The sequence below is a fragment of the Diabrotica virgifera genome, chromosome 10, assembly GCF_917563875.1.
Source record: "Diabrotica virgifera virgifera chromosome 10, PGI_DIABVI_V3a".
Taxonomy (NCBI): domain Eukaryota; kingdom Metazoa; phylum Arthropoda; class Insecta; order Coleoptera; family Chrysomelidae; genus Diabrotica; species Diabrotica virgifera.
The window spans coordinates 30181623-30206822 of NC_065452.1; the positions used below are offsets into that span (position 1 = coordinate 30181623).

Here is a 25200-nt window from a genome sequence, read left to right on the forward strand (position 1 = left end):
TTAAAAAAATATCGGTTACTTCATTAAGAAAAATAATTTAAAGCTTTATGTATCTTTATATCTTATTAATCCTAATTTTAACGGGTAAAATCACTAGTATATATTATGTATTAAATTAGGTATTTATATATTTATATTAAATTATAGGCATAATATATATTAAATAAAATTAAATCTAATCGAATGGAATCGAATCAAACGAATATAATCGAATATATAGTAAGTATTCACTTCTGTCGGCATTCCGCAAGTGCCAAGCTCTAATTTTTTTCCACAGCACACTACTTGTTTCCACTTTGATTTCCGTAACTTCGTTTACAGGAGACATCATCAGTTATGTTTAAGAATTAACACGTTTCTTAAGATATCTCGAGATAAAAAAAAGGTATCGACATGCGGTTTTCGCTATTCTGTTGCTAATTTGGTCTAATTTTGTAATACAGGATTAAAAATGCATACTTGTATTTAATATTTTCTAAAGAAAACTAGATTTCCGAAAAACATAAAATAGCGCCCCCTAGCTGGTATACTACTTATTAGGCTGTTTCGTAATTATAACTCTTACATTGACGAAAAAGATCTGTTTTCAACTAGACCAAGTTTGCAAAAATCGATTTAGCAGAACTCGACTTACAGCCATTTTTTCATAACAAGGTTCCCACTCACCCCCACCTCTTATTTGAAAAGATAGACTTAAACTTGCGAAATAAAATATGCGCAGGATTTTATAAAGAATACGATGATCGGATTTCCAGTGCCCTTTCACTGGGTAAATTTTGTAAAATTTTGATTTTTTAATTTTTGATATTCAGTTACGCCCTCTAGCGGTGGGCTTACAGTTATGAAAATAATTTCCAGGCTTTTCCCGAGGCAACTTCTGTTATAACAATTTTTTTCCCAAAGCTGTACTATAAACGGTTCCTAATATATAGCCGAGAGCCATTCTTATTGGGACACCCGGTATACTCTGCATCCAGTATGGCGTGAAACCAAATAAAAATAGATGGCACTTTTTGATTCAATCCGATTCTCTTGATAAGTCGTCTCTAGAGTTGGTAGAATACTTAAATATATTTACCAACCAGTTGGTGCGTTTTGATACAATTCAGTCTTCTTACAAAGCCGGAGATATAAAACCTCTAATTATACCAAGTTTCTTGTTACGCTTATTCGTGGTTTCTATTACTTGCAAACCAAGCGAATGATAAATAAAAGAAGACTCGGGGAAGTCTAAAAATTGCACCTCACCACCTGCCTCTTCATCGTGGCTAAATTCCAACGAAAACTTGGTCCCGATACACAGTTAGGAGTAAAACTAATACAAAATAATTCGCTGTAAAACGAAATCAAGAGACGTCTTATATTTCAGTTCGTTCAGAGAGCGTCATAAACGCTCTTACGTACGTTTCACTCTCACTAGAGATCCTGTAACGGTTCACGTTACGAAATTAGCTCTTTAAATAGTTTTATAATCATTTTCTCTTGATCTATTAATTTATTCCTCTAATTTTCGCGTAATTAACTATTTCTTATTATTATCTTTTATATTTAAAATTCCTTGCAACGATGCCACACCTAATTATAAATTGGTATCACTGATGGAACGTACTATATACGCCACCTAGCGAGAAATATTCTTCGGGGTTCTGAAAAGTTGACAAGGCGGTCGTGCTTTACTTGACTGTGAAGTGTCGACGAACTTTTGGTTCCATAATGGCGGAAGGTTTCATTTATTAAATCAGTTTATTTTTTAAAATACAGTTTCACTAAAGTGAAAATGGTATCCCGTGGTTTTCTCAGAATCCATCCAGTGTTTCCAGAGGGACAACAGTAATGAAAATCTGAAAAATCCGGTAAATTTTTTTTTGACATATAAATGTTAGGTTGGATCTTACATCATTTTTTTTTTTATTTAAAATATTCTTTCCAGTTCAATTTTCCCAGTAAATTTGTTAATTATCGAATTCAGTTTCTTAATCATTAGACCGTGTTCAATATTTGTTCGGAGAAAGTTCCAATAGTCTTAATTTTTAATTAATAAAGTTTAAAGTCTGTCCACACCCAATATCTGATAAATTGTGAAAAAAATATCTAATACTATGCTCATATCACATTGGCAATATAATTATCCTATAATATTTTATTTTAAATATCATATTCTGTATCCAAATTCTGCCTCAAGGTCAAACTCATTCCTTTTTACATTTGATAAGTCTTGCTAATGGATGTTTTTTTTATTGCTGTTCATTCTAAAAACTTCTTCCTCATTACTTCTTTTGTTTTTTTTTCTCCCACATGTTCGATTGGAAATTGAAACTAAGACTGGGAAATGTTTGTTTTTAGCCATTTGGGAGAAATATTAAAACCTACCATGTAGATCCTTCAACCACCTGGAAGGCGTCGATTCCAGCCACGGCCACAGTCAAGTCACCATTGGGTTTAGTCACTTGGGAGCAAGCTTATGGGAGGTTCCAGCTCCTGATTTCCTGTACACCTAGACCTACAGGAGGTACAGTTTTGCACCACCATGGTGCTCATTTTCCGGTATGCGGCAGCAACCTTTCCAGAAGTCAGTTGGGTTTGTTTGGGAACAATTAGTGTGATTTGAGTAACTATTGTGGTTTATATTGCAGACATTTGGTTTGTGTGTTATGTTAATAATTATTTTTTTTTCAGATTCAGCTTGCATTTATTTGTTTTTTTGCGGTATCGTACGTTGAGCTCTGCGTATTTGCCCAAAAGGTATTAGGTTTTTATATTTTATTGGTAATTTAGTCGATTTCATGTTATTATGTAAATTTAGGCTGTATTATTTGCTTGTTTCCCAAGTATTTCGTCGTTACTTTATTTCATTGCATTTGCTCGGTTAATTTAAGTAGTCGTATATTTATCTAACTTCATTTCTTTAGCGTTCATTCATTAACTTTGATTAATTCATTATAGTATTTTCTCGTAATCAGGCTTATGCCTATTTATTTACATTATTAGTCATATTTTTCGGGTTTTAATTTAGTTGTACGTAGCGAGCGTACTATAACCATTTGGTAAAGGGACTCATGTGAATTGTACCCTATTGTAAGAGGTATATCATTTTGTAACATGCATATAACAGGACTGTTGTTATATTGTATGTCCTGTTAAAGCGTTAACTTTGTCATTTTAGAGTCATATAATATGCCCTTTGTGTAACTCAGAGATTGTGCAAATCTAGGTAGTTATTTTTAATAAATATTTACTTATTTTGTATATCATTTATTTTTATTATTCCTTTATGTTTACATTTATTGATTTAATATATTTAATATTTGCCAGCAGTGTAAGAAACTGGGAGAGTGATCGAAGACCATTTTCCTGGCGCCCATGATTTGTTAGTTTTATTTAATTTGTCCTTCTTTAGCAATTATTCATCTTTATTTATTTTCAGAACATTATTCTTATCTCAGTATTTACCTTTACTAGTCATCATTATCTACCTTGAGCTACTGTTCTTCGACAGGCATGCAAACGAACCGTATCCATCCTTGAGTGTCAAGTTGTTCTCTTGCATCTCTTGCTAGCCAATTCCATTCAGTTGCCTCTGTCTCTTCATACTTCTACTTCTATCCTTTTTAATTCCCCTTTCCTCAACTTCATCATCATTATCATTATTTATATATATCTAGTTTATTTTCTTGTTCCTTGCTTCTGTTGGAGTTTATCTTTCCCTTTACTTCCACTCCAACAGAAGTTCTTATATATCTTGTTACAATCCTCAGAGGCTGTATATATATTACCTAGGTTAGTCGTACCTAAGGACGTACGTAAGGGCGTTTATGACGCTCTCTGAACGAACTGAAATATCTCTTGATTTCGTTTTACAGCGAATTATTTTTTTTTTTTTTTTTTTTTAACTATTTAGAATGGGAAATAAGCCACAATATTATTAAAAATGATTTTTATTAACGTTTCGACGCCCAAATCGGGTGCCGTTGTCAAAATACAAAATGTATTTTGACAACGGCACCCGATTTGGGCGTCGAAACGTTAATAAAAATCATTTTTAATAATATTGTGGCTTATTTCCCATTCTAAATAGTTAAGATTGTAAAAATGCCACAAGAAAATAGCTTCAGAATTATTTTTTAAATAAAAAAAATACAGGATCCTTTGTAAAAGGTATATTTAAAAGACCCCAATAAGAGTTACATCACAAAACAAAACGTTTTCGGATTAACAAGTAATCCATCATCAGTGTTAAGCCCTAAAATGATAAGTATAACCTAATTAATAAAAGACAATGTTGTAAAAGTTGACTAAGGTTAAGAATTGACTGAGGTCATACCAGTTCAAAACGTCACATTGACAATCTGTCTCTGACATACTTCTGAAGTTCCTTCACCTTTCAGTTCAGTTGACACTCAATTTTCAATATGTGAGGTTCATCCCTCTCATATCACATCCACGTTGGTTAGAGTCCTGTGTTGTCCAGGAATATTTGCAGCATCCACCTATTTTAATCATAATATGTAGTATCATATAAGATCTTATAACTTTTAAAGGGTTTTTATCCATAACTTTTTGGTGGCTCACGCATGCATGCTATTGTAAGTATGACTTCAGTCAATTCTTAACCTTAGTCAACTTTTACAACATTGTCTTTTATTAATTAGGTTATACTTATCATTTAGGGCTTAACACTGATGATGGATTACTTGTTAATCCGAAAACGTTTTGTTTTGTGATGTAACCCTTATTGGGGTCTTTTAAATATACCTTTTACAAAGGATCCTGTATTTTTGTGATTTATGGTATACAGCCAGCTACAGGAATTTTATTTTCCTCGTGGATTTTTATTTTTTAAATACTCTGTAAAACATAACACCGTTTGATATTATTGTAAAGAGCAAGTGAGGCGGATGTTAAATTTAAAATAAAATACAGGGTTTTACATTAAAAAAAACATATCTTTGATACGATGCCGTGTTATGGAAGACTGCGTATTTGTAACTAATTGTCAAATGTCAAATGTGAAGCTTAAAGGACCAGGCAACACTCCTTATGGAAAAGTGGTCCCGGTCAAATTTGATGAAAGTTTGGTCAATGATACTTCTTGATGTGTAGATTAAAAAAGTCCATGGCACCTGGGTCTGAATAACTACTATTCTCGAGTTACAGCCTTCTGAAGTTATTGGCTTCGGGTGCTCGGTTTACGTTAAGTGCACTAATTTACGGTCAAGTGAATGAAAATATTTATTATTAGAAGAAGAGAAACTCATGGTCTTCATACATACTTGCGTGTTGTATATGAATTTGTGGTCAAAAATAGTTGGATCGTATTTTAGTGTTCAGAAAACCTCCGAAAAGTCTTCAGAAAACTAAAGAAGTGCGGTATAAAATGTGCTGCTAGATCGATATAAGCATTATCATGATTTCATGAATGCTTCTCAGTTATGCAATACCAGCAAAACTGCAGTTCGGCTTTATCTTTAGAAAACTACTGAACAGTGGCGGATCTAGGAGGGATAGGGGTAATTCCACCGGTAACATGTTCCAGAATTAATGAAATAACTTTCTTTAACGAAAATGAAAGAGATGGAGCCATCAAAACACATTTATAACCAAAGAGCGGATAGTGTGACGAAAAGACGTAAGCCCAGAGCACGGGCGCCCATATAAAAATTTTTAGGGGGTGGCAAACGTGAAGATTTTGCACATTATATTTTGTATACTTTGAATAACCAATATAATTCAAAGCACCCGAAAAGCCAGGGGGGTCACGGCCTCCCTGCCCATGGGCATGGGCGCCCATGGCCCAGAGTACGATTGAAGGACCAGAGAAGATGAGTTACGGGTGTTAAGAGTACGAAATTGGAAAACCAAGGCGGAGGATAGAATGGAATGGAAGCTGATTCTCGAACAGACCGAGGTCCACCAGGGGTTCTACAGCCAATGATGATGAGCTTTTTAATACAAAATATTATGGAGAATAATTTTGTAGGGTTATTTTTATAACAACTATAATATTCATACTTAGGTATAATCATATAGAAGAAATGGTCAATGGAGAAGGCTTCATAATCATGATTTTGCTAACTTTCCTGTTTTCGACTTAGACTACCTAAAAGACCTTACGATTGGGATATATCAAATTAAACTGGCACCATCTTACATACAAGATAAAATAATAAGAGAAAATGACGAAGAGTTTCAAATTGATGAGAATATGGATAAACCGGGATTCATAAGAGTTCGAATATTTTCTAGATTTTGGCAAGCTACAAAACACCAAGTATTAATTTTCTATACGGTTAATGAAGATAATGATGAAGATGAGCCTGTAGAAGAACCGATTAACGGGTACTACTGTACCTGTCAATCTGGTGCGAGAACTGTAGGTAGGTACCTACTTGTGCTCATATCACCAGTGTCTTATATGGTTTTTAGGCTTTGCAAGACATCAACCCAATGTTAAGTATCCTGATAGGTCGTTAGTTAACACGACGTATGATGCATCTAACCGAAATCAACAAAATGTTAACATACGAATAGTCGAAGATGATTTAAACCCGTTTTTTCCATAGACAATTGTAATTAATATTTAGCATTTACAAACTACCATTTACTTTATTTTTTTTGTATTGAAATCAAGTCCATGTTCTCTACCTGTCTTATATCTGATATGCGGGACAAGTTTCATGTCAACTAATGTATTTTTTATGTTTCAACATTTTTTTCTTTAATTATTCTGGAACATCTTACGAGTGGAATTACCCCCATCCCCCCTAGATCCGCCACTGTTCAGTAGTTTTCTAAAGATAAGGCGGAACTGTAGTTTTGCTGGTATTCCATAACTGAGAAGCATTCATGAAAACATGATAATGCTTATAACGATCTAGCAGCACCTTTTATACCGCACTTCTTTAGTTTTCTGAAGAATTTTCGGAGGTTTTTTGAAGACTAAAATACGATCCAACTATTTTTGACCACGAATTCATATACAACACGCAAGTATGTATGAAGAACATGAGTTTCTCTTCTTCTAATAATAAATATTTAGCCAAAATCCAATAACTTAAGAAGGCTGTAACTCGAGAATAGTAGTTATTCAGACCCAGGTGCCATGGACTTTTTTAATCTACACATCAAGAAGTATCATTGACCAAACTTTCATCAAATTTGACCGGGACCACTTTTCCATAAGGAGTGTTGCCTGGTCCTTTGCCTGCTATTTTTGTAAATAACTTTTTTGGTATCTTCTATAATAATTGATATAACAGACTGTCTCACAAAAGTTGATAACCCTGTATACCTTAAATAAAGGTGAACTGAAATGAAGATAGATGCAATTTGGTAATCATTAATGAGATGAAAATGATAAAATTATTTGTTGGAATATGACACGTTGGTTCACAACTGCTGTGGCGAGCTATATAAAAATAACGATGTATCAGCAAAAAATCAGTGGCCTTATTCAATACCATGTGAAATACTACAGTTACTACGTGACAAAGGATTACATATCATCCATTCTATCTGTGTCGCTTTTTGGAATTCAGGAAAATGGCCATCTGATTGGTGTACCTCAATTTATATCCCGCTACACAAAAAAGGAACTACTACCAGATGTGAAAACTACCGCACACTGTCACTAATAACACATGCTAGTAAAATCTTGTTGCATATCATCAAAAACAGATTAAAAACCTATCTACATTACCAGATACCTCAGGAACAAGCGGGGGTTTGTAAAGGGTAAAGGTACAAGGAACAAATCCTGAACCTGAGACAATTCAACCTATGATTATATGCTGCGTTGACTACCAAAAGACATTTGATTGTGTAAGCTGGATAAATCTGTGGTCAATTTTAATAGAAATGGGCGCACCAATGCACCTGGTGACACTTATTAAAAATCTGTACCAGTCTAATATAGTGACAGTACGACTAGATCAGAAGTTCTCACACCAATTCAAGACCGAGAGAGGTGTTAGACAAGGATGCGTGTTGTCACCTGACTTATTTAACATTTATGGTGAACATGTCATGAGGATGGTTTTAGAAGGATGGTTCAGTTCAGATGATCCCGTGCAAAATGCAGGTGTCCTTGACGATGAGCTGCAGTAACTTTTTGACCAATCGCAGATACTGTAGTCAGATTATTTTCCTCGAGTCTTCGTCTTACTGTCCACTTACTAATAACACTCCTCTTACTTCACGGTAAGTACCATTAAAAATCTGTATCAGTCTAATATAGCGACAGTACGACTAGATCAGAAGCTCTCAAACCAATTCAAGACCGAGAGAGGTGTTAGACAAGGATGCGTGTTGTTACCTGACTTATTTAACATTTATGGTGAACATGTTATGAGGATGGTTTTAGAAGGATGGGCCGGTGGAGTAACAGTAGCTGGCAGGAAAATCTCCAATTTAAGATTTGCTGATGACACTACACTTATAGCAGCAAATGAGCAAAAAATGTTTGATCTTCTGCGAAGAGTTGAGTACGAAAGCAATAAAGTTGGTCTGAAAATCAATAAAGTACGAAAGCAATAAAGTTGGTCTGAAAATCAATAAAGCTAAGACAAAAATAATGGTGGTCGACAGATTCGACACTATTCAACTGACTAACATGTTACAGGAATACCAGATAGTAAACAACTTTATCTATCTCGGGTCTAGTATAACTAACGATGGTAACTGTGAAGCAGAAGTTCGAAGACGTATTGGTATGACAAAAAATTCGACGAGTCGCCTTACTAAAGTTTGGAAAGACAGATCTACCTCTCAAAATATCAAGATGAGACTGGTGAATGCCCAATATTTCTATACGGAGCAGAGACTTGGACTCTTCGCGCATGCGAGCGCCAAAAAATTGATGCCTTTGAGATGTGGTGCTGGAGAATAATGCTGCACATACCTTGGACAGCTCATAGGACAAACGTTTTCATTCTAAACCAACTCAATATTAAAAAAAGACTGTCCACCATATGTCTGCAACGAATTCTTCAATTCTTTGGTCATGTGGTTCGCAGAGGTGACGACAGTTTGGAGAGATTAATTGTTTCTGGAAACGTTCCGAGGAGAAGATCAAGAGAACGATCACCAACTAGATGGTATGACCAAATAAAGCATTCAGCTGGAAACTCATTCTGCGAAGCTCTTAGAGCAGCTGAAGATAGAGACCAATGGAGAAACATTGTTAGGAATATTGGAAGAAATCACGATCCTCAGTAATGGGAAAACGACAAGAGAGAGAGAGAGACACGTTGGTTCCAAATGCAATAGCATTGTAACTTACACCAAGAGTGACCTACGTACCAAGTTTCAAGACTTTAAGACTTTTCCTTCAAGAAAAAGGAACATCATAACATTATGAGGAGAAAAAAAGATGACCTGGTGACCCCAAATTCAATAGTACTCTTCCATTGTCCAAGAGAAACCTATACACCAAGTTTGAAGAGCCTGACGTGTGCCTGACAGACCAAATTATGCAAAAATACAAAGATTGCGCTGCGTAGGTCACCTCATAAAAATGGACAATGACAGAACACCTAGTAATAACGCTTAGCGGAACTATGGTGGGGCCTCGACCAGTCGGAAGGAAGGAAGAGGTGGAGAAACGAAGTGAGAACCGATAATAAAGAGATATTGCGGGTGGATAACTAGAGGAAAGCATCCAGGGACGGAGATACTTGGAGGCGGATGCTGGGGGAGGCCAGGGCCAGACTTGTGCTGTAGTGCCATAGGAGAGAAAGAGAGAGAGAGAGAGAGAGAGAGCGAGAGAGAGAGAGAGAGCGAGAGAGAGAGAGAGAGAGAGAGAGAGAGAGAGAGAGAGAGAGAGAGCGAGAGAGAGAGAGAGAGAGAAATGGATGAGTGAAGTAACCAAAAAAGGATAAAACTAAAAATTAGTATTTTAGGTGTGGTACCAAATGAGTATTTTAGGGGTGATGCCAAAATGAGGGAGCATAGGCTAAGATAGTTTGACCAAATCAGTTTAACGTCGCGATCTTAATCACCAAATATGAAGAATTGCTGAACCACGAGTTCCTGGAAGGAGTAGAAGAGAAAGACCAAAGAGGACCTGGGAGAGACGCTTAGGCAGGATATGTTGGTAAAGAGATATGTCGATATGACCCAAGATAAAATTTTATGGAGAAATGCAATGAGGGAAGCCGACCCCGCATAGTGATAAAGGCAACGAGAATGATGATGATGATGAATTGTAATAATAGATAATGCGACGAAATGATGGTATGTAATGTTACCTTAAATCCTCTGTGTAGCCTATCCTTCATGATAGCAATGAATTCCCTGTAGCTCAAAAGCCCATCACCATCATCATCAAAAATTGCAAATACTGTATGGACTAAATGTTGACTTAAATTAGTTCCTGTACATATTTTCACAGCTCTATGAAATTCGTCTAAAAAATTAAATACAATTAGGAGAAAAACATAATCTGTTATAATTGTTGTAATATATTATATTACAAAATGTCTAGAGAATATGGGGAATAACGTACAGGCCCTGTATTACAGGGTAGTGAATCGTCAAACGGGCCATAGGAAACTCAATGGGAAATTATAAACTGCTGAACTCATGCTTCCCTAATTATTTTACATCAAGTCATGGGAACTATTTGTAGATGACTGAAATCTGTATCGAAAACAAATGTTAAAATTGTTCTACGAATTAAACATTAAACGTACTCCAAAATTTTGCAAAAATATAATAATTTTTCAGGCCACCCCTAAAAGTCAGGCCGCACGTAGTGCAAGAATGTGTATGACGTGTTGCGTGTGGTCATATTGATGTTTCTGATATTTGACAATTTTTCTTCTTCTTCTTCAAGTGCCTTGTCAGTTGCGAATGTTGGCTATTAACATGTCAATTCTGGGGCCTGATTCTAATTCATTTCGAGGTCGCTATAGAATTTCGACGCCGCCATGATGGTCGCAATCTATAGCGATTCTTATTCATTTCGATATTAGTTACAACTGGGGATATTAACGTTGTCATTTTGCCACTGGTCAGAATTTGGGTTAGCGCTCCGGTTTATACCACTGCAACATTTGTTGATAGTCTGGGAAAATTATCGAAAAAATGCCATTTTTGGGAAAAGTTATTTACCAGCTATTTTTATTGCTAAAAACGAATCTTAAGATTGCATATTAGTAATATGGGGTATGACAAGTCCGCAGAAAGTATGTTATTTTATTTATAAACAAATTAACACTCCTAAATCTTCTTTCTTTTGCTCAATTAGTGCTGTGTAGATTATTTTTCAATTACTCCTAAGATTTTTCCTTTAAGCCAAAAACACAAATAACAATTCACCGTAATTTAGTTCTGCAAAAAGGTATTTTTTTTCCGATTTCCTTCAACAAAAATTTTACTCAGAAAATCCGAGTTTTCCCAAATGCAAAAAATCTGCAATTTTCAATTAAAATTTTAGGGAAGTAATTATTTATATATATATATATATATATATATATATATATATATATATATATATATATATATATATATATATATATATATATAGTCTTTTGAGTCCCTTTTACTTTTCAGTGTCGGGACTGGTACATCCTTTCACGTGTGTACAAATGTTGACCATTGTTTCTTATTGTATGCTAATCGGCTTGCTTCTGCTATTGTTTTCCCCTTCCTTTGGATGATTTTAGCGACTACTGTATCCCAATCTTCTCTAGGTCTTCCTCTACTTCTTTTCTTTTGTATCCTGGCTTCCCATATTTTCTTCACCGGTATGTTGTCTTTCATTCTTTTCATGTGTCCCCACCAACTTAGTTGTTTTTCTTCAATATACTCAAGTACAGATTTCGTCTTAAGATCTGTGCGTATATCTGTGCTTCTTATTCTGTCTCTCATTGTCACTCCTCTAACTCTTCGTAAATACTTCATTTCTAGGGCTTGTATCTTGCTTTTTAGTTTTCTAGTTAGTATCCATGATTCACAGCCGTATGTGAGCACTGGTCTATATATGGTGTTGAATACAGTTAGTTTGGTTTTTCTTGTGATTTCCTTTTTGTTTAAGAAGCTATTTTTTATTGAGAATTATTTATCAATAATTAAATAAAATGATGACATGAAAGATTTTTTAAAGTAGATTATACAGAGGGGCTAAATTATGGAATAAATTCATTTTCTCTAAAATGGACGATTTTGGAGCAAACTCCCGAAATAGGTCGATTTTTATTTTTAAATTACAATTTTTTGGCATATATTTCATACTAGTGACGTCATCCATCTGAGCGTGATGACGTAACGATAATTTTTTTAATGGGAATAGGGGTCGTGTGGTAGGTCATTTGAAAGGGCGTTCAATTCTCTATTCAGTAATATAAACATTAATATCATTATTTATACAGGGTTGCCAAAAAATAATTTTTGAATTAAATTATTTGGCGCAAAAAGAAGAATGTATGTAATTTATTTAACTCAAAATACATTGTACTGCTGTCAGAAAATAGAAAAAAAGGTTAAGGAAAGGTAAAGAAAAAAAAATAAACATTTCTTTTCGCTTAAATTAAATCACAAACAGCCTCCCTCCTACCTATCGGCAGTTTGAACATTTAATTTAAGCTAAAAGTAATGTTTATTTGCCAAATAAACATTTTTTTTTCTATTGTCTGACAGCAATAGAATGTATTTTGAGTTAAATAAATTACATACATTCTTCTTTTTGCGTAAATTAATTTAATTCAAAAATTTTTTTTTTGGCCACCCTGTATAAATAATGATATTAATGTATATAATACTGAATAGAGGATTGAACGCCTTTTTAAATAAGCTAGCACACGACCCCTATTCCTATTTAAAACATAATCGATTACGTCATCACACTCGTATGGATGACGTCACTAGTTTGAAAAATATGCCAAAAAAATTTAATTTAAAAATAAAAATCGACCTGTTTCGGGATTTTTCTCTAAAATCGTCCATTTTAGAGAAAATGAATTTATTCCATAATTTAGCCCCTCTCTGTATATCAGGAGACCGGCGACAATCTAACCAATAGCTTAGCAATAACTAAAATGTTAATTAAAAAATTTCGGTCGAAATAATAACCAGAAAGATTATGATACACCAGAATAACTATGATTTTCGTATAAAAAAGCACTATACCTATTCAACGTACTTTACAGAATTGAAATTGGACTATTTGAGCGGTCTCAGGAATGTTATAAAGAAACAATTTTTTGGCTTATAAATAAATAGAACCCCTCAGAAAATATTAGATTAAATTAAATTAAGTTAACGCTGTTGAAAAGGGCACGGCTTCTGTGCCCTTTTCGAAGAAAAAAAAATTGAATTGCGAGGAGTGGTTCCAGGTATAACCGGTCAAATTTGACCGGCATTTGCGACAAAGTTATAAACAACAGGATTTCAATCTTTGAACCATTACCTTTTTATTCCGATCCTCTTTGTACATACAAATGTTCATATCTTCAAGACACTTAAAGATTTTGTTTGGAAAACCCGAATTTTCCGAGGAAAATTTCCGCCGAAGGAAATCGGAAAAAATATCTATGTGCAGAATTAAATTACAGTGAATTTGTATGTGAGTGTTTTTGGTTTAACGTTAAAATCTTCTGAGTTACAGAGCAATAATTGAAAAAAAGATTTCGGAGCGCTAATTTGTTTATAGACCAAATAGCACACTTTCTGCGGACTTTGCATAGCTATATTACTAATATATGAAATCTTAAGATTTGATTCCAGCATGTCCAGCAATAAAATAGCTGGTACCTAATTTTCCTTGTTTTATACTAATTTTCCCAGATTATTACCTAACATCTTTCATTGAGTTAATAATTCACATTGTGGAAATTCTCAATTATTATATTTCTAATCTAATACTATTCTATCTAATTCCTCCAAAACCAGCAAATTTCCATAAAACCCAGCCATATTAATACCTTTTGCTTTAGTTTTCCTTGCAAGAAACAAACAAAACACATCTCCTAAACTAAACCTAACCTCGCTTTCGGGCCATTCGCCATTCATTCATATCCGTGTCACATTAGGTTTGTTCCAACTCGATACAAAACCGTTCTTGAACGGTTACGAGAATGCGCAATAACAAAAAATGTGTTACTGCGCATAATTATTCGTTATTGCGCATGCTCGTAACGATTCAAGAACGGTTTTGTATCGAGTTGGAACAAACCTAATGATTTCGAGTCGAAATTATAATATCAACCACTTTTTTGGAGTCGCTATTAATTTCGATAGTCGCTATTTCGTGACGTCATTTCGTTAGTTCAACTAAAATTCACAAGGCTCGCACAGTCGCATTTCAACGTCGCCATATTGAAAGCGACTTGTTTTCAGTCGAAATTTGAATTAGAATCAGGCCCCAGATCTTGCTTGCGGCACTTCTGAATAGGTCGACTGATGTGAGCCCGAACCACTTCTGCAGATTTCTGTCTATTTTCCCCTGGACAATCAATTGCAGTAGACGGTACTTATCATGCCTCAATATGTGGCCTAGATGCTCAAGTTTTTTTTGTTTAATTGTGCTCACGATTTCTTTCTCTTTTCCGATTCTGTTTGTTTACGTCAATGTTGGTGACATGTTCGGTCCAGGATATACGAAGAATGCGTCGATACACCCACATTTCGAATGCTTCTAGCTTTTTCGTGAACGCCTCTGTCAGCGTCCAGGCCTCCACATCATACAGTAAGATCGGAAAAATGTAGCATTTAACTAGACGTAGTCTTGGGGAAGAGAGGAGCTTTTTCATATTGTTAAATGCTGCTCTAGCTCTTACTATTCTCGCCTTAATTTCTGTGCCCTGTTCCCATTTACGTTGGTACCAATCAAATATTTGAATTGCCAAAATTTTTATTTTGTGATTTATTGTTCAGAAAACAATAAAGTTGATTAAAAAATGTACTCAGTTGAGGAGAAAGTAGCAATAATAAAAATGTTTTATTCAGACAATAGTGCGCGAAGTGTCAGTTCTTTATTTAGCGTAAGATATCCAAATAGACCAATGTATAAATTTCCCATAAATTTCTACAGTGAACAAATATTTTCAATATTTCAACATATTACAACCTTGTACATGTCCCTTTAAAACTAGTTTTTATCCGTATCCTGTCTGTTTTCAACCATCGTCGAATGCACACCGCATTTAAGAAGCTCTATATAATGTAGTTTTTGTCTACTTTTCACCTCAAGTATAACAAGATACTTAGTGTCTGTGGCCTTATCAACTAGGCAGTAAGTGATAGTGCCAAATAGTAAAATAATATCAGCTGTATCAACTGTAAGTACAACGATAATCCTATGTACCGGGTGTCCCAATAAGAATGGCTCTCGGCCATATCTCAGGAACCGTTTATAGTAGAGCTTTGAAATAAAAAATTTTATAACAAAAGTTGCCTCAGGAAAAGCCTGGAAATTATTTTCATAATTGTGGGTCCACCGCTAGAGGGCGTAATTGAATATCAAAAATAAAAAAATCAAAATTTTACAAAATTTTCCTAATGAAGGGGCACTGGAAATCCGATGATTGTATTCTTCATGAAATTCTGCGCATATTTAATTTAACAAGTTTAACTCTACCTTTGCAAATAAGAGGTGGGGGTGAGTGGGAACCTTGTTATGAAAAAATGGCTGTAAGTCCGGTTCTGCTAAATCAAATTTTGAAAACTGGGTCTTGTTGAAGACAGATCTTTTTCTTCAATGTAAGCGTGATAATTTTGAACCATCCTAATAAGTAATAAGCCAGCTGGGAGGAGTTATTTAATTTTTTTCAGAAATCTAGTTTTCTTTGGAAAATATTAAATACAAGTATGCATTTTTAATCATACTTTATAAAATTAGATTAAATTAGGAATAGAATAGCGAAAACCGCATGTCGATACCTTTTTTCTATCTCAAGATATCTCAAGAAACGTGTAAATTTTATACATAACTGTTACTATCACCGGTAAGCTAAGTTAATGAAAAGTAGTGTGCTGTGGAAAAAAACAAAATAACATTTTCCAGATGTCAACGTATAAAAATATAATTAATTAAAACAACAATATAAAGAGAGACAATACTATTAAAATTAAATATAACACAGAACAAAAAGAACTACTTAGTGACGACCTAAATATTCAAATTGTTGCCCATCATACACTACTCTAGGATACATTATCCAGAAAATACTAAACGCCATTCAAAGCATATCGAAAGCAGAAATTGAGACTGCTGTTCAATCTACTCTTGAAAGAGTAAATGTTTGCAACGAAAATGATGGGCAAAAATTTGAACGTTTATGTCATCACTAAATAGTTGTTTTTATTTCTTTGTAATAGGGCTTTTCAGCGCTTCTCATTTGTTTCGAGCCTCTGTCATATGCCGTATAATCCGTGTATAATATTAATATACGAGATATGAACGAGGCTCGAAACAAATGAGAAGCGTTGAAAAGACCTAATATACGTTGACAGCTGGAAAATGTTTCTTTGTTGTTTCCATAGCACACTACTTTTAATTAATTTCGTTTACCGGTGACAGTAACAGTTATGTTTTTAAATTTACACGTTTTGTAAGATATCTCGAGATAGAAAAAAGATATTAACATGCGGTTTTCGCTATTCTGTTGCTAATTTTGTCTAATTTTGTAATATGGTATTAAAAATGCATGTTTGTATTTAATATTTTCCAAGGAACACTAGATTTCTGAAAAAAATTAAATAACGCCTTCTAGCTGTAATATTACTCAGTAAGTTGGTTGGAAATCATAACTTTTACATTGACGAAAAAGATCTGTCTACAACAAGACCAAGTTTGCAAAATTTGATTAAGCAGAACCGTACTCACAGCCAGTTTTTCATAACAAGGTTCCCACTCACCCCCACCTCTTATTTCCAAAGGTAGACCTAAACTTGTCAAATCAAATATGCGTAGAATTTTATGAAGAATACGACGATCGGATTTCCAGTGCCCCTTCATTAGGAAAATTTTGTAAAATTTAGATTTTTTAATTTTTGATATTCGATTACGCCCTCTAGCGGTGGTCCCACAATTATGAAAATAATTTCCAGGCTTTTCCTGAGGCAACTTTTGTTATAAAAATTTTTATTTCAAAGCTCTACTATAAACGGTTCCTGAGATATGGCCGAGAGCCATTCTTATTGGGACACCCGGTACATTTTATTCAGTTACCTCTCGTCAAGTTCGCGGTGTTGCCATTACGTGGAAACGGTTCACTGTTCTATCAAAAACACTAAGCGGGATAACTGTCCCACAAACTCATAATTTAAATTTATAATATCAATCTGCTACCTCTCATTTATTCTTCTATTAATTTAACTCTTCAATATACCTATTTTTTGTTATTTTATAAACATTGTGTTTTAATTATCTATCATCCTTTCCTTATCCCTCGCAAAGATTACTTGAAGGTGCTGAACTCAGCTGGTCCTTCGACAAATAAAAAGAAGACGAAGTTCCCAAAATCTGTGTGAGAGAATCGACCAGAGAACCAGCCGAGTTCGCTACGGCGAGCTTCTTAATCGCACAACCAATTCCAAGTAACTAAACTGATTTTACAAAATTTTGAAAATACTGGGACCGTGATTTCTAATTGTACCTGTACAAACAATATTGCTGAGGTACCAAGAAAATTAGAAAAGTAAAATGAAATCGATGTATTAACAGCAGCAGAAGAAAATCCTAGAATAGTTGTCGGACCATCGCAGACCCGTTTAATATTCCTAATTCCACGGCCTTAAAAATTTTGAAAAGGAATAAATTCCGTTCATATAAATTTCAATGGCATCAAGAACTAAGAGAAGGGGATGCTGAGAGACGAGCGGAATTTTGTTATGAAATTTTAGAGAGGGCTAATGCAGACAGACAATTTTTAAAAAACATTTTGTTTAGTGATGAATGTACATTTACATTAAATAATGAACCAAATGTTCAAAATTATAGGATTTGGGCGACAAGAAAGCATGAGGATATTATTGAAAGCGTTACCCAATATCGTCGAAAAATAAATGTCTGGTTAGGAATATTTAGACAAAATATTATTGGACCATTTTTCTATGAGGAAAATTTAAATTCAGAAAAGTTTTTAGTTTTACTAGAGAGTTTACCGAGACTTGCAGAAGTAACTCCAGATGGAGAAGAAATTTGGTTTCAAATGGATGGATGCCCTGCGCACAATAACTGGAAGGTTAAGGAATTCCTTAAAAACAGGTTTAATAATTATTTGATTGGACCTAACTGTAACATTAAGTGGCCTCCGAGATTGGGAGATCTAGTCCCAAATTATTATTAATTTTATTTGGAAGCATCTAAAATCAAAAATTTATTCTGACCAAAAATTTACAGATACTGAAGCATTAAAATGCGAATTATTGAAGAGTATGCAAAAATAACGCCACCCGTTCTGGCTAATCTTAGACAAGAATTTTACAATCAATTGGGATACTGTTTAGTTCTTTAAATAATAAAAATGTACAGTTACAATGAGCAATAACGATCTTAGAAAACTATTGAAATTCTTTGAATTGTTGTGTAACCAGGAATTAAATTGGAGTATATTAGAATATTTTACGGTAAATAAAGATCTGGCAGTGCCCCACTATTGCCTACTATAATACAACTATACTAAATTTACAATCAAGATGCAGTAGAAATAAACAAACCAAGACACGTTAAATGCTACTAGGAGCACTCTTCTTCTTCTTCTTCGCGCGACTAGGATTACTCCTGTTTGTCTGCCTCTTATTCTGTTTCAGTTGTTGTTGACTGTACATTGTCTTTCCACCTTTTCGGCGGCCTTCCAACGGGTCTTCTGCTATAATACGGCTTGTTGTTATTACAGATGTTCGCTAGTCTATCTGGTCCCATCCGGTTTACATGTTCGTTCCAGTTTTTCTTTCTTGTTTTTATCGACCTGTTAATATTTTGAATTTTGCATCGTTCTCGTATACTTCTGTTGCTTTGTCTGTCTCTTAATTATATGCCCGCTATTGATCTTAATACTTTCATTTCGATGATGTATCTTATTTCTTGAATGCTGCTGTTATATTTATTGTGCATTAAGAGCCTACTCCTGCCTGTGCTCGTTTGTTTTTATCTACTCCGCTGTATAGGAACATAAATTTGTTCTTATTGACATTTCCTTTCCCTTTCTTTTTTGTTTCATTCAAGGCACATATATCAATGTTATGGAGCTCCAATTCCTGCACAACCTCCTGTTCCCTTTTGTTCCACGATGCGATGTTCCAAGTGCCAATTCGTAGTTTATTTGGTCTCTTTGTCCTTTTCTTTGCGTGGGTCGTCATCTGTGTATCCGTCCAATTCCGAGGCTTCTGTTCGGTTCTATGAGCGTTGATTTGTTTTTACAGTAGGTAGGCTGCTAACCTTGCTCACCAACCCCCTTTTCGGAGGACCATTTCTCCCTTCCTCGTCGGCCCTGACCTTGCCTTCCATTGGGGTTGGTTACCCAATCTCCAGCAAGGTTGCTCAGGTTTTCCAGGGTTCACCCGTGCAGCCCAAGCTGCACTTCGTGGAGGTGAGGATAGGGATTGAGTAGGAGAGGCTAGAGAATGCTAACTGGAAAGAGCATCTTATATTGCGCTTCACTACCCCCTTTGAACTAGCACTCCCGAATCATAATTTACAATTTTTAAACTTTGGAAATCATTATTTGGGATTTACAATGTATTGTCATAGATAAAGAAAGGCAGAGAAAGAAGAAGAAAATCTAATTATTCAATTGTATAATAATTTGTATGCATAAATTTTGTCAATTTTATTACGTTAAAATAGTTCATTTTTAAAATATTTATTTTTTTCATTCACCCTGTAAAATAGGTACCGATTGAAATTACTCAGTATTGTATTGTTAGTTATAAGTTTCTCTTTTAATAATGGTAAAATAATTCTATGATCTTTGGACAACTGTTTACAATTTTATCAGTGCGGGTAGATTTTATAGAAAGTACTTCTAAGAACAATTAGCCGGCGAAAGCGGGTATACGAAAGACGTTTTTGTTTTCGGAGTTAAGAAAAATATTTGGAAAAAGTCGAGATTTTAGATTTCCGAGAAATTGGTAAAAGTACTGACGACTGGAAAATTTGGAGGCGTTGATATATATGACGTAGTCAGGATATTTGTTTGGACCAATGGAACTGAAGGAATGTCATTGATGGAAGGGGAAGTTGAGAAAAGAGTTTTTTTGGCAAGGAAAGAAGGAGGCAGTGGGTATTCCGGATAGAGGAAAGTAACAGTTTTGTGTTGAAAAAGAAGTAAAAAAAGTGTCGGTCTTCTGTAATCAAAGCCTTATAAGCACCCGTAAACACAAAGTACTAAGTAAAAGTTTTTTTTTAAGTTAACAGTAAATTCAGTGACAAGTGGTAGCAGCTGTACCAAGGTATTCAAATTTATATTTTTCTGCATCAGTATTCTCTGTTGCGAGGTTTTCGGTTTTCTTTGGTTTCATCGACGTCTACATAAAGACTCCAGTATAATTGGACATAAACTTTTACATAAACAATTTCGTAATTTTTAAATTGACTTTTGTTTACCAGTTATAATTCATTTTGTATCTATACTGGGTAACTTTCGATTTCAAAATAATTTGCGGTATTTTTCATATTCGTTTACATTTATTTGCATAATCATTTCATAGATTTTTTGTTATACAGCTTATTCTATTATTAAAATTTGTGTTTAATTATTTGGTATAATCAATTTTTGTCAATATACGGTTCTATTTTACTTTTGAATTTTATTTTTCCATGAGTTTTCTCTGAGTATTGGTTTTGTATTTCTGTGATTGGATGACGTAAAACCCTGAGATAATTTATTAATTTGAGCTAGCCCAATAAAAGATTTATTATATAAAAAGAATGTGTGTGTACTTTGTACGCACGTAAGAAGTTATACTTCTATTATAATATTATAATCTAACTTCATGTTATGATTTCAACGAAATCAATATACCTATCTACTTTAAACAGTTTTTTTGTATTGTATTTAAATATTAAACTAATTTTAAAAAGAACAAAAAGAATACCAAAAATAAAAAAAAGGATATGACTTTGTTCGGATTTGAACAAGAGACCTCTCGATCCCTAGGCGAATGCTCTACCGATCAGCTACCACCGTTTTTGTATTCAGTCGATAATTTCTCGGACAATTACAATCACGGTGACAGTGGTCTATGGTTAGACGTTTTGTAAAATAAACATTTTCAATAATACTTATTAGGAGGAAGACAAATCCACAGACATAAAAATTATAATAAATATATTTACTAAAAACACTAATAATATATTCTTTTCACGCACACCTTATTTGCGCTACATAACTTAAAAGATTTAGCGACTAATACCATACTGTCGGTGTGCGCATGCGCCAGGGAATGTAAAAATTCACCCTCGTGCATAAAGAAGTATAACTTCAATAATAATTAAAAATAAAGGTAAGTGTAATTTTAAATGGTTACATATAGAAAATAAGTAGAATCAAAACAGTATATACATTGTAAATTATGATTCGTGAGTACTCATAGTAGCATTTAACGTGTCTTGGTTTGTTTATTTCCACTGCATCTTGATTGTAAATTTAGTATAATAATACAAAGGTATTGCGATTTTTCGTCAACTGAGTATATTTCATTAACTTTATTGCTTTGTAAACAATATAATTTATTGTTTACAGAGTAATATTTATTGTTTATAATTTAATCATAAAACAAAAATATTGACAATTTAAATATTGTCAAACATCTTACATCAATATGATCAAAAGCAACAAGTCATACACATTCTTGCACTACGTATTGCCTGATTTTAGGGATGGCCTAAAAAATGTATTATATTTTTGCAAAATTTTGGAGTACGTTTAATTCGTAGAACAATTTTAACATTTGTTTAATATGTATTTCAGTCCTCTACAAATAGTTTCTTATGACTTTTAATTGTAAAATAATTAGAGAAGCAAGAATTCAACAATTTAGAATTTCCTATTGAGTTATCTATGGCCCCTTTGACGATTCACTACCCGTGTACAGAATTTATATTAGCATTCCAAAATAAGAGTAATCCATATCGATTTAATTTTTAAAAGTCTCAAACAAATATTATTTACATGCATTGTTTTGATTTCGTAAAGTAGGTGACATTGCTTCTGCAGTGTAGACCACTCGTTTTGAAAAACAACGGAGTCAGCAATTTTGTACTATTAGTATTTCATGGTCACATTGAGGTATGAAATGATAACAAAACAATTACGATTTATTTATAGATACGGAGAAAGTAAAGCAGAGATCATTCATTATTCATCATTCATTATTTAACCATCAATGTAGTTAGAATATAGACTTTGTCCACCAACTTGTACTGGCATATTTAGTGTTGGCAAATAAATATATGTCTGGTAAATAGTGTTCAACTTAATCAACCCCATCATCGGGGGTAATTACCCCAACCACCATATGGCGATCCCTGCCAACCACCATACCCGGTATACCTATATAAAACCCTAACGTGTATATACTTAGGACAAAACAATAGAACTCTCAAAGCTTAACCTAAAGGCTGATCTAAATAGAAGATATTCATTAGCATGGGCAGCATTTGGTCGATTACAAACAGTATTTAAATCAAACTTACCGAATACTTTAAAGGCAAAAACCTTCGATCAGTACCTTTGGAATATGGAACTGAAATATAGGCTTTTAACAACAGCGTAGTCCACAAACTTCAAGTGACTCCGAGAGTCATGGAACGGAGAGTGCTCAACATTAAGCCCAATGATCGCAAATCCAATGAAGATAGAAGACGATCAAAGGTAACAGATATGATCCAGAAGCAGTGGCGTGCGGTGACTTTTTCGAAAGGGGAAGCGATTCAATAAGGATATAAAAATATTTTCTTAAGGGTCGAGGGTCGAGCAACTTTCCACCTGATAACACTCTGATGCGCAGGGGCTCTCTATCAGCAAAGTACTTAATTATGTGAGACGTCCTGCGTACAAGGACTCACACACTAAATCCGTGAAGCGTGAATGAGTGAGGCACTCTATTCCCGCTATTTCTAGTGACTAGTGACCTATCATTGATCTGTATTGCTAGCTCGGGCCTTGAGTCCTCGCGCCGGGCTTGGTTTTCTAAAGAAGAATCCTATTTAAAAAAAAATATACTCCGAGGCATTTTCCACAACACACAACTTTCACTAAAATGACACTTATTTATACTCGAGGTCTATTCTCCTATCAACTTCTGATAATGTTGAATGCAGTCTTTTTTAATGGATAATAGGGCTAACTTTCAAAGTCTGTCTTCGCTTGTTGAATTTCTTTTAAACTCTTAATTTGAAACTTTTAATGCATCTTAATACTGCAAAACTTCGTTCAACTGATGCACTTGTGGCTGGGATAGTTAGTAGTACTAATTCACACAACTTGACCACTTCACACAGCGACTTGTTTAAACCAGTAGTTATAAAGAAATCCCAGATTTCTGGGTATTTCTTTATCATTCATGTCAGTTGTTTCATAAATGATACTTAACTGAGAATGCAAAGCTGGGATATCAAAAAATTTTCATTATTTAATCGTAATGACATAAATTCCTCTGTGGGAAATTTTGATGAATTACAATTAGAAATATTAAGATTATATAATATATATAATTCTACAAATTTTAAATCCTTAAAATTTTGAAAGCTAGAATTCATTTGTTGTAGAATATTATCAAAAGATCTCTTTGTTTCCTCTGTTTTCTCTGTCTCTCTGTCTCCGAAATTATCAATCTTCATTATTTTTCTTTCATGTTCAAACCCCATATGTTCAGTTTTATCCCAAATATTTTTAAACTGCTCTCGTTTTTTAATTATCGTATTAATAAAGTCATCAATTTGTCTTATACAAAATGCAATACCATTTGATTTCTGTAAAATGTCAAATAAAAGATCAGTAAAAGGAAATATCTCTGCAAAAAATTTAAATCGAAATATTCTTTAAGCGAATGTATGTAATACCTAAGCACCCCTTAGCAGCAGTAACAGTCGGAGCATCTCACTTTCGGGAAGGCGATACGACGAGCGCTTCCATGGCATACCAAAATTCGCGCGACTAGTGGGTGTGATCATTGAACCCTGACCAATTTCAAAAGGGACAACTGCATGACAAGCGGCGATTTTGAGATGCGCTTCTGCCAGGAGTGGACCAAATAGTTGAATTGTGTGCATATTGAGTTCGTTCGTACGCAATTAATTTTTAATATTTTTCAATGCCTATTGGCTAGGTAATATGTAGATTATTTGGATTAGGGAAAGAAATTTTATTATTAAATATTAATTAATAATATATTTTCTTATATCGACGAATAAATAGGGAAGCGGCGCTTCCCCCGCTTCCATGGACCGCACGCCTCTGTCCAGAAGATTTCCATGTTAAAATGGAACTGGGCAGGACACATAGGAAGAATGGAAAACAACCGTTGGACGAAGCGAATTCTCGAATGGCGACGAAGGGCAATCAAAAGAAGTAGAGGCAGACCTCAAACAAGATGGACTCAAGCGAATGGCTGACCACGAATGTTAGTCCAGAGAAATAAGTTTTTTGTCGGGACACTTGAGCAGCCAGGTTGCAAATGGATTTTTTGGGTACTATATACCTAATAAATTATAAATACAAAAATGCCTGTCACAGTTAGGACGAGAAACTTGGTTATTAACAAATAAGGGTCAAAAATGGCAGTTTTTTAGTTTAAATCGCTACAGGTAAAAATAGGGTAATTAAATATCTTATTTATAATATTCTTCTTTTTGTAGATGAGCCAAGGTTTAAAATGGCACTTTTTGAATTTTGGTCCGATCCTTTTTTGTTTCGGAAAGTGCAAAATAATACTAAAATTTCAAAAATAAAAAATGTGCTATAACTTTTGCGAAAATGGCCTTAAGACTTTCATATTGCACGAAAAGTTAAGTCAAACATTCCATATAATGCACAAAAAAGTTAAGACGATTCGTCAATTAGTTTAAATTTTATTCAATTTGTTTATCACAAAGAGCTTTTTTTCGCAATGTTATTGTTCAGAAAATAATAATGACATAGCAATTCTGTGGAAACGACATGCAAGAATAATAGTTATATTTTTAAAATATTGAAAAAAATCATTAAAAAGTTGTTTTTATCACTCCGAAAAAAGTTTAGTAAAATAGAGTCATTTTTG

General features: G+C 34.1%; 1 protein-coding gene across 2 annotated transcripts in view; it reads right to left on the bottom strand.

Annotated features, from left to right (window-relative positions):
- LOC126893174 (calcium uptake protein 3, mitochondrial) overlaps positions 1–25200 on the bottom strand; it is an 88557-nt gene that overhangs the window by 7598 nt on the left and 55759 nt on the right. For both annotated transcript variants that reach the window (XM_050663128.1, XM_050663129.1), the window contains one exon: positions 10245–10402. In XM_050663128.1, coding sequence (XP_050519085.1) covers positions 10245–10402 — 158 coding nt within the window. The remainder of the gene's footprint in view (positions 1–10244; positions 10403–25200) is intronic.